Here is a 10,645-nt window from a genome sequence, read left to right on the forward strand (position 1 = left end):
AGACTCGCGTAACACAGACTCGCGTAACACAGACTCGCGTAACACAGACTCGCGTAACACAGACTCGCAGTGGCTGTTGGGACTGTTGCATTGTCCTTGAAGCACAGACCTTGGAAATTCATCCTTCCATTAAAGGCAAAATTTCCTAGTTCAAACTTATTTTTACAATGAACATTTTCTTTGGTGCCTTCCAATAGGGTAAGCTGATAGCCAGATTTAACATCTTATTGTTTAAAATGTGGTTAGTTGGCTGGGTAACTGAACTTTTAAGTTTTTTGTTAACTTGCGCCTATATATAGCACATATGGCTAGCAGCTGCTACACTAGACTGTGAGACCTAGACTTTGAGTTACCCGCTTCTTAATCTGACCAAGACTGTGTCCTTGGCTCTAGATATGTTCCATGTTTGTACTGGTTGCTTCACCTCTCATGAGAGAGACTCATATTGCCTCTCTTTACCTGGATTACTTTCTCTCAGCCTCTTCTGTCAACCTAGGTTCTTCTCAGCTTTGAGCACAGATGATGGAAAGGCCACACATTTTCTGTTTTCCCTGCTAACAACCACTCCCTTAGACTTCTTGTTGTGTCATCTTGTCTCTGTAATTGGTCTCCATTAATTTTGATTTCGTAACATTTGACATAAAGTGTTAGAGACAACCAGAAATTGAAGAGAGTGGTCTATCTGTTGAAAGCACAGCACGTGGTCCCTGCACATATCTTGGAAACACACTGATTGTTCTTTTCCTGGGGATGAGAAAATGAAACTGGAACAAGATATGGTTACTACTACTGTTGTTATTTTACATTTGTTTTTTATTTTTGTAATTTTTACATCTATTCTCAGCCTATTTGTATTAATTCTACCATTTAAAACTTTCAGAAATTTCGGAGTACTTCTGTTGGTGCTGACGAGTATTCATATGACCAGACGGGGAGGTAGGTCATCAGGAGATGCATTTAACTGACAGATTTTAAACATTTTTATTTTGTTGTTTTATGCCTAAAGTGTTTTTTGTCTGCATATATGTCTGTGCACCATGGTGCCCATGGAGGCCAGAAGGGGGTGTCAGATCCCCTGGAGCTGAAGTTACAGATGATTGCGAGCAGTCATGTTGGTTCTGGGAATCAAATCTGGGTCCCCTAAAGAAGTAGCCAGTGCTCTAGCCATTGAGCCATCTCTATAGCTCCAAACCTCAGATGTTTATCAAATAAGAGGAATTTTGTGCTCTCTTTGGCAGCACATATACTAAAATTGGAATGATACAGAGAAGATTAGCATGGCCCCTGTGAAAGGATGACACACAAATTTGTGAAGCGTTCCATATTTTTTTTTTTTTAAAAAAAAAGAGGAATTTTTAAAAACCTTAGATGATTTCTAACTTTAAAAGTTAAAATATAAATAAAACATTTCAAAAGTTTCTACCATAGAAAGTAGAGTCCCTCTAATCCTGTAAGTGGGACATTTTAAAAGACCATGTTTGTGAGTCATTTTTGCTCCAAGTCTTTTGAAGACTCAGCAGAGAGGGGTTGGTAATTTAGAAAGTACAGCATTTATTAATGGCCCCCACAGTGTAACCAAAACAAGCATTTCTGAAAGAACAAATTGAATAAAAAGGATAAGGTTCTTATATATTATTAATTTTAAACAATCAGAATTAGAAAAATCAATGTTTTTGTTTTATAAATTACATCTTAAAAATATGAGAGGAACTATTTGAGCAAAGATCTTCCCAATAAAACTTTATTTGTAAAAGTAAGCAGTGAGCTATTTGTTATGAGCCATCGCCCACAAGCCCCTGACTTGGAGTAGCCTCACTGTGAACCCTTCTGCAGGTTTCCAAACAGTAAATGGGCCAGTTTTACAGCACATGCTATGGAGTCAACTGTCAGAAGTCAGAGGTGGATGATCATAATCAAGCTCCAGGGCATTTGTGGCTAGATACAGAGAAAACTGGGCAAATGCGGAGGCTGAAGGAAGCTCTGCTGTTTTCTTAGGACAAAAGTGAGAACTTATGTCTAAGGCTGAAATCCCAAGATCTCTGGTGTGAATTTCCATCCTGGACTTTTCTCCCCACTTAAAATCATCTGGTTTACGGGCCACGGTTAAAAAAATATGTGTATCGTACCACCTGACCTTTGGTTTGGACTTATTCCATATTTTGTCTGTTAAATAGTCAGTATTTGTTAATATTCACATCAAATACTGCTGACGTGAAGCTGCTCAGGAAGGGAGAAATGTCCAGTGAGTGAACTGACGGCTCTGTGTTTTCTGTTCACAGCGGTACATTTCAGTACACCCTGGAAGCCACCAAATCTCTCCGTCAGAAGCAGGGGGAGGGCCCCATGACCTACCTCAACAAAGGGCAATTCTATGCCATAACACTCAGTGAGACTGGAGACAACAAATGCTTCCGACACCCCATCAGCAAAGTCAGGGTATGTGTCACATTTCTCAAAATAAAACTCCAGGGTGATCAGAGGGGCAGGATTGCTCCCTGGCATACCTGTGGAATGGCATGGAGAAAAATTCCAAAATAAGTAACTCAGAAAGTTTGGTGCAAGAGAGCCTATTGCTCATAGTTTATCATTTTAATCAGTAACCAATAAACCCCAAGGGAGCAACTTGGCTGAACATGCTTTTTCACTGTACCAAGGAGTCCCTCTTGCCTCTTTCATGGCTTGTAAGCTATACAGTTGTTTTCAGTTGATCTGTAGATCAGGGTATGTTTGTGGGTGCAGTGTAGCAGACAGTATTTTTTGACGAGTCTTGGACCATTTACAACCCTTACGAAGCCTTCTGCAGCCCCTGGCTTACCCAGGATTCAGAAGGCAAGGTCTGATTCCTCACCAGTGGTAGCTTGGAGGGATTTCAGATTCATGAGTATTAATCTCATGTGTGGGAAATGACATGAGTTGTTACTGTCTGTCTGCTTTGGAAGCATGCCAGTACATGGCATGCCCTCTACTGCCAACAGGGAGGTGATAGGTAATCCATCTCTACTTAAAAAAAAAACAAAAAACAAACAAACAAACAAACAAAAAAACCCAAAAGCCAAAAACAAAACAAAACAAAAAAAACTGAAAGTGGAGGTTAGAAAAGGTTTGGAGGGCTTTCCTGCTTTGTTGTAATATAGGTTTTCCTGCTTCATGCCACCGTATGTGGGGTCCTCAGTCCATCAGATTCTGTCCATAGATGCATCCTACTAAGCGGTTGAGCTTGAGATGTAGGGAACCATGGCATGTCTAGAGCACAGTGCCCCCACCACATATGGGCCAAGTTCCCAAGTAAGGTGAGCCCATTGGCGGTCAAAAGGTGCCCAAGGTACTGTCCACTGTGGGGGACATCAACATGCTCCAACCCCGTGGCCAGAACCATGGTGGAGGACATACTGTATCAAGACTGCATTTGCATCAACAAGTCACACAGTGATGGGATCTTTGTGTCAGGGATTGCAGTAGACACTGGATGTCTAATAACTTATTGAAACTAAGCCACAACCCATTTTAATAATGATGATGATGATGAAGCATGTTGTTCTATTACAGTAGTAGACATAAGAAAACTTGGCTTTTAGAAGCTAATGAGTGAGGTAACTAAGATGGGCTGCATGGTGCTGTGTTTGCTTAGGGGTCTCAAGTCCTAGTCCGTGTGAGGCTTTGGGTTCTGTCCCCAGCACCACCAAGGAAACCGAGTACAACTAGAAATAGTGCTCCGTGGAGCTTCCTGGAGGATGAAAAGCAGAGTTTCTCCTTGGGTCTCAATCCAGACTTGGGTGTCTGGGAGAACACGTGGGACACAGTTTAATCATATGTGTACAAGCTCCATGCAGCCATCTCTCTGAAAAGGTGGCAGCCATGTAAGTGACATCAGTTTGGACTTTCACAATGGTTCCACTTTGGTGGGATCATGGAAGTCTTTTAATATGGACATTTAAAACTGGGTGTGGTGGTGCAGCACTGGGGAAGCAGAGGCAGGCAGTTAACTGAAAGTTTGAGACCAACCTTGGTGGTGTTCCAGTACAGCCAGGGTTGTTAAACATATTTTTGGAAAAATCAAAACCACATACATACACACACACACACAAAACCAAAACCAAAACCAAAACCCAAACAAGAAACAACTGGTTATTATGGAAATTTTATCTCCTTTTGTTCCATTTTGCTGGACATGTGATCTGAAGCAGGGACGGCACCTCATATCTATAATCCCATCATTCTGGAGCCTGCGGCAGAGTCTTGGCAGCTTGCATTCCAGAATGACAGCCAATATATGTAAATTTAGGCAAATGAGGTCTGTTTGAGATTTAGAACTGAAGTTTAGATTTTTTTTTAAGACTTATTTTATAAGAGTACACTGTAGCTGTCTTCAGACACACCAGAAGAGGGCATCAGATCCCATTACAGGTGGTTGTGAGCCACCATGTGGTTGCTGGGAATCGAACTCAGGACCTCGGGAAGAGCAGTCAGTGCTCTTAACCGCTGAGCCCTCTCTCCAGCCCAAGGTTTAGATTCTTATTTCTGTGAAATAGAATTAGTTGTTCTAGCTCATGTAAAGAGCAGCCATGTTTTGTTGAAGTGTATAGCTGCCCTTGTACTTTTGGGTTATGAGTTAACTGACATTTGAAATATCTTCAATATGAGTTTGTCTCCAAGCATTTCTGTGTTTCCTGCACCATTCTCTTATTTCCTGCTCCACTCCAGCCTGAGGCACTTCCCTAGGCGAGAGATGGATGTCTGCTTCTTTACAAACAGCACCAATTCCATTTAAGACAGGGGCTTTCAGACGTGTTTATTCCCAATGCAAGCCAGATGCGTTTCAGTTTCGAGCTAATCCCGCAAAACACCAACTGTGCCAAAGGCTGCTTCATCTGGTTGTCATGATGCTGTGGTAGGAATGATGAAGGGCTTTGTTTCTACCCATGCTGTTTCCAGTTTGTGTGTCATATGTGTGGGTGTCTGCATACATGTGCAAATACCTACAAGGACAATAACTTCAGCAGCTGGTTCTCTTCCTTCCACCCTATGCGTCTCAAAGATCTAACTCAGGTCGCCAGACTTTGGGACAAACAACTTAGCTCACTGAGGCATTTCCTGGCTGCATTCTCTGGATTTGGGGATAGGAGGGTAGGGTTTCTCTGTGTAGCCCTGGATGCCCTGAAGACTCAGCTGGCCTCAAACTCAGATCCTTCTGTCTCTGGCTACAGAGTGCTGGGATTATAGGCAGGAGCCACCATGCCTGGCTCTTAAACAATAAAAGCTACGCTAGGTGTTAGAATTGCAGTCAGTAGAGGATAATGGCCCCTACTGGAAGTGGGGAAGTGGGAGACGTGTGAGGCAGCAGAGGATAATGGCCGCTTTTCTCTCCTGCAGAGTGTGGTGATGGTGGTCTTCAGTGAAGACAAAAACAGGGATGAGCAGCTGAAGTACTGGAAGTACTGGCATTCCCGGCAGCACACTGCCAAGCAGAGGGTCCTGGACATTGGTAAGTTGCCTATCCCTCTAGGCTTTGGCAACTGGCTGGGTTGCCAAACTCAGCCCAGTCCAGTGACCACTACAGAGGCTGTGTCACTCTCTGCTATGCCATGCACTGAATTGTGCATGTGACCTGTGACATTCAGAACAGATCAAGCTGAAAAATCAGTCAGGCTGAGCAGAGATGAAAACATTTTCCTTTCCATCAGAATCAACTTATGTAATAATAACTATAATGCCTTTGTAACAGTATAGTAGCTTCTAAAATATTTGCATGCCCTATGTTTGAGCCATAGAGGCAGTGAGCAGATCAGGTAAACTCTTGTCCCCTTCTGCACGGTAAAACTCAGGCCCATGAGGCTCAAAGCCCTTCACAAAGGTTCCGTGACTCTAGTGACCTCTAGTCTGTGGTTCTGTCCTAAATCCTTTCATTCCTACATAAACCTAATGCAAGCAGAAGTTGGTGTTCAGGAAAATATCTTTATGAGAAACTTGCCTACTAGTCAAGAAGAAATGAGTCTGCAGAATTCATTTTGTATATATTTCTAAATACAATATCTGCTCTCTTAGAGATCAAGGAGTCCTGGACAACCAAGGGTCCAGACAGAAAGACAGTACTATGCTACCTAGTCAACTAGCTCCTTGCCAAGGTTAGAAAGGATGGAGTACTGGGAGACAATCCAGGTAGCACCTGTGGGGCTGGAGAATCAAAGGGGGAACCACTCAGCAGGAACTGGGACCACAGAGGAAGCAGTTTTCCACTGGAGGTGGAACCCCAGAGAAACTGCTGCCAGCCTCAAACTCAGTGCCAATGGGGTGGAGAAGTGCCCAGGCTTTCCTGCTCCCAAGCTCCGTGCCTGGCTTCTTGATTGGACTCAAGGCTGGGGAGCCCAGGCTCCCAAGCTGGGTCAGTTCCCTAGACACAGAGAAGAGTAGGAGAAACTGCAGAGTAGATCTCAAAATTTCTAGAAATTTCTTGAAAGTATCAGCAGTATCTAGCAAACTTATTGTCATAAGGATTCCTTTTCTCATAAAGTCATAACCCCTTAGACTATGGCTGTAGTCCTCATGGATGTAGGCAGATTATCATTGGGCATCACAAAATATTAAGCCAGTAAAAGAATAAAAGGATACTTGCTCTCATGTCTTATACAGTGGAACAAAGGCTCTTTCCCTCATGGCACCCTTAATAGCTCCCTGGGCCAATGGCAGAGATTATTAGCTAGTAACTAGGTTAATATTAGAGAGTCACCAGAGAACGTTTTGAAACTAAATGTTGGTATAGCATGTTGAATGAAGCTACTCCCGTTCCTCATTTCTCTTACCCTTACACTCAGAGGGGTGGCTACACAGAGAGAAACACTAGTCAAATACTCATCTAATAAACAGAGAAACTGAGGCAAGGAGCAGTGTCTCCATGTCAGGCGAGTTGTCCTCAAAATCAGCTCAAGTGCTGCGATAAGAACTGTTTTCCTGACTCAAGCCAGTGTTCTGAAAGCCCGAGGCTGGAACAAGGTACTAGGAAGACGTGCTCTGACCTGTTCTATAACCGTCTGTGTAGAACAGAGAAGCAATTTTATTTTATTTGAAAAGTTAGTCTTATAATTATTGCCCAAGAAAATGAGAGAAGCAATTAAATGGAAATATAGGCTCAGTTCAAATAAGGTAAGTAATAAAGGTATGTTGCTGGCATGCCTGTTCACCAGCTCCGACACTGTTGCAGGGTTCCGTTTGCAGGGACGGGAGTCATTTCCCGCCTCTGTAGCCCTTCCAATAAATCTCTCTTTGTTACCTCCCATTTGCCTCCATACTTTTCTCAGAGAGCCTCACATACACGCTTATGTAAATGCAGAGTGTGTGTGCACGAACATGTGTGTGCGCACACAAACACAAACATACACCTTGCTGCACATACATGTATGCAGGCAAATCACATATTTACTTACACATGCAAAACAAGTAAGTCTAACAACAAAAACAAAAAGACAATTCCCAAATGTCTACCAGTGACTGTGGTTAAGTCTGTCTAAGACCTTGAGATGGTGACCTTTAAGCTGGAATAAGAAACAGAGACAAGGCCTCTTTGATTAAAGTTCATTGTAGCTCTTGCTCTCTTACTTTCTCTTGCTCTTGCTTTCCCTTCCCTCTTCTTTCTTCATTCCCTTCTCCCCTTTCATGGCTGGCCTCTACTCCTCTACTTCTCTACTCTTTCTTTCTCTTTCTGCCTTTCTCTGCCTCTACTACCCTCTTAACTCCCCTCCCCATGCCCCGAATAAACTCTACTATATACTAAAAAAATAATAAAGTTTATTGTATGTTAAAAAGAAAAAGTGTGCACGTGTGTGGGTACACATGGGCGTGCCACAGTGTCCATGTGATAGGTAGGCAGAGGGCACGTGTGAGAATTGACTTTCTTTCCACCACATGGTTTTCTGGAATTGAACTTATGTCCTCAGGCTTGGAACGGAGTGCCTTTACTGGCCATCTTGTTGACCCTTTTTTTTTTGTTGTTTAAATTTTATACAGGGTTTCACTGACGCACTGGCTGTCCTGGAACTTTACTATATAGACCAGGCTGGCCTCAGAATTACAGAGATCTGCCTGCCTGTCTTCCAGGTGCTGGAGTTATAGAGATGTGAGCCACCGTCTCGGCGAGCTTGAGTTCTTAATCAGCAATCTTTAGAGCTGGGCATTGTAGGACTATACCTGCCACAGCTGTGAGGATGGGCACGAGTGTCTTCATCTCACTTTGTAGGGTGCTGGGATGACTAGCCCCACCCCTGCTCTCTGTCTCTCCACCTCCCCTCCTATCCTGCCTGTGGCCACAGACCTTGCCCCTCCCACTAGAGCTTTCACTTACCCAACATGCCCTACACTCATGCTAAGGATCATCACTACCTTGCATTCTGAAGGCCTCTCCTTACACAAGCTTATTTTACTTGGACCAGGTTTTCAGCCACTCTTTGAGGCTGTCCCCGGTCTCCTGCCCTCATCCTTTAGGTGGCAAAGTGTTTTGTACTTCCCCAAGGCTCAGAGAAACCCCAGGGGTCCAGTCTGTGGTTCCATGAGAAAGAAAAGGAACTCCAGGCCAGGGCAAAGTGCAGGAGGCTGCCAGCTTGGGCCTCTGTTCCCGGATTCTGTCTTTTTTTCAGTGAAGCTGATTCTGCATCAGTTACCCCGCTGTCTAGGGAGCTCTCGGGACAAACACTTGGGAAACTTGTTCCCTCATTTCTTTCAAACCCCAACAAGAACCCTGTCACTGTGTCTTTATTTCATGTCAGAACAGGTATCACCAGCTCACCTGTTGTTCATATGTTTATATTTCTTGTTTCCTCTCCTAGCAGATAATCTTCCCGAGAGCAGAGCCTTGTCTGTTGTGTTCCTCTCTCTGCTCTGTGCTTAGCACAAAGCTAGAGATGGAGTGAATGTCTGAATGAATGCATGAGCCGATGTGTGTGTAAGCTCTAAGACTGGTGGAGGGTAGGTCTGAAGGAGTGAGTGGACGGTACCTTACTAACAGCTTCTCCCTGGGCACAACCTCCTTAGCCACAGCTTCCTCTAGCCATCACATAAAACATTCATCCTCACTGGGTGATGTGCACATGACTTTAGTCCCAGCACTGGGAAGGCAGGTTCGAGGCCAGCCTGGTCTACAAAGTGAGTTGCAGGACAGCCAGGGCTATACAGAGAAATGCTCTCAAAAAAAAAAAAAAAAAAAAAAAAAAAAAAAAAAAAGCCAAACCAAACCAAACCAAACAAAAATCATGCCTAAAAGCTGAGATGGGGGTGGCAGAGGCAAGAACTCCACCGCCAGAGGCTGCTCCCACTCTCTGTGGTTCTGTGCTGCATCTCAGGGCCTGGCTGGCCCTTGTCTCTGGTCCCATGCAACACATAATGACAGGGGACGCCATCACTCTGTCACGGATGCTCTGATGCTTCTGTCCTTGCAGTCCAGGGCTGAGGACATTGTGTACTGCCAGACTATTTGTAGGTCTGGGATGTCTGAGAACCAGGTCAGGTGTGTGGTTCTTATACGTTAGTTCTTAAGATGTTTGGGGTGGGGGAGGAAGGGTTAACACTGAGCCCAACTCCATAGAAGTCAGACAGACAAACACCCAGAGTTCCAGCTAGCACAAGCTCTTTCTTGCGAGCTCCCTGAATAACGGCAATTATTTCAGGTTGTAAAGAAGTTTCCATTCTGCTGCTCAAAAGCATTCCATGTAAGCTATGCCTCCCACATGGAGAATCCATTTAAATATTTGTCCTTTGATTGTCTTTAGTCCTCATTATATTAAGGCATTTAGTCACTGACGAGTCCATATTTGTTTTCCCCACCAGCTTGAGGAAATGCATGTACACATTCATTCAGCTGATAGTTACAGAGTACCTTCTGTGGGCCAGTCCTTTTTCAGCCCTGGTGATTAAAATGAAATTAAGGCAGGGCCTTACCATCACATTACCCTCACCTAGATGCAAGAAGATGAACATCTGAGGTGTAAAAAGGAGAGTTTCTCAGGGCAGATATTTCTGAAGGGATTTCAAGGTCACGAGAGTCAAAGACAAACTGAAGGATCCTGCAAGCCAGACAGTGGCTCCTGCCTCGATAAGATGGTCAAAATTAAAAAAAAAATTATATTGGAAAACTACTTTAAATATCTGTTAAGAAATATAGGAGAGATTCAAGCTCTCATGTGTCCTAGTGAGAGAGGGTTGATGTGACAAATGTAGCAAACTGGGAAGATAGGGGATACAAAGGATGTGGTGGGAAGATAGATTTTTAAAGGAGATCCATGGTGATATGAGAGTGACGGATCTGCAAATGGAACTTGCTGATCTCCAGTTCTAAAGGATCCCTTGGGTGAAGCTGTCTCCACATGACACACACTGAAGCCTAATGGAGGTAGTCTGAACTGGAGAGGACACCTTGGGGTCCACAGAACCTTGGAGATTTCTCCTTAGTGAGTTGTTGTAGTACTTGATTTTGGAGGCATTGGATAAGAATTGTGGGTGTCTGTCAGAATTGTAATGGGAGACTAAATTCTGGGCTAGCTTCAGGAGAAGGGATACAGTAGGAAAGGGACGGGCAATTGGGAGGCCAGTGATGGGTAAGGAAAAACCAGCACAGCGCTGAGATTTGGAAATGGGAAATAAGCCATCCCTTGACAACTGACTG

At 43.9% G+C, this 10,645-nt stretch overlaps 1 protein-coding gene and 1 non-coding gene across 4 annotated transcripts in view; both read left to right on the top strand.

Annotated features, from left to right (window-relative positions):
* Grhl2 (grainyhead like transcription factor 2) overlaps positions 1-10,645 on the top strand; it is a 126,254-nt gene that overhangs the window by 46,414 nt on the left and 69,195 nt on the right. For all 3 annotated transcript variants that reach the window (XM_031358293.1, XM_031358292.1, XM_031358291.1), the window contains exons 5-7: positions 881-936; positions 2,280-2,436; positions 5,371-5,482. In XM_031358293.1, coding sequence (XP_031214153.1) covers positions 881-936; positions 2,280-2,436; positions 5,371-5,482 — 325 coding nt within the window. The remainder of the gene's footprint in view (positions 1-880; positions 937-2,279; positions 2,437-5,370; positions 5,483-10,645) is intronic.
* Positions 1,223-1,329, top strand: LOC116082818. The gene has a single exon (XR_004115451.1). It is a non-coding gene; the product is annotated as a U6 spliceosomal RNA (small nuclear RNA).

The sequence above is a fragment of the Mastomys coucha genome, unplaced genomic scaffold, assembly GCF_008632895.1.
Source record: "Mastomys coucha isolate ucsf_1 unplaced genomic scaffold, UCSF_Mcou_1 pScaffold7, whole genome shotgun sequence".
NCBI lineage: Eukaryota > Metazoa > Chordata > Mammalia > Rodentia > Muridae > Mastomys > Mastomys coucha.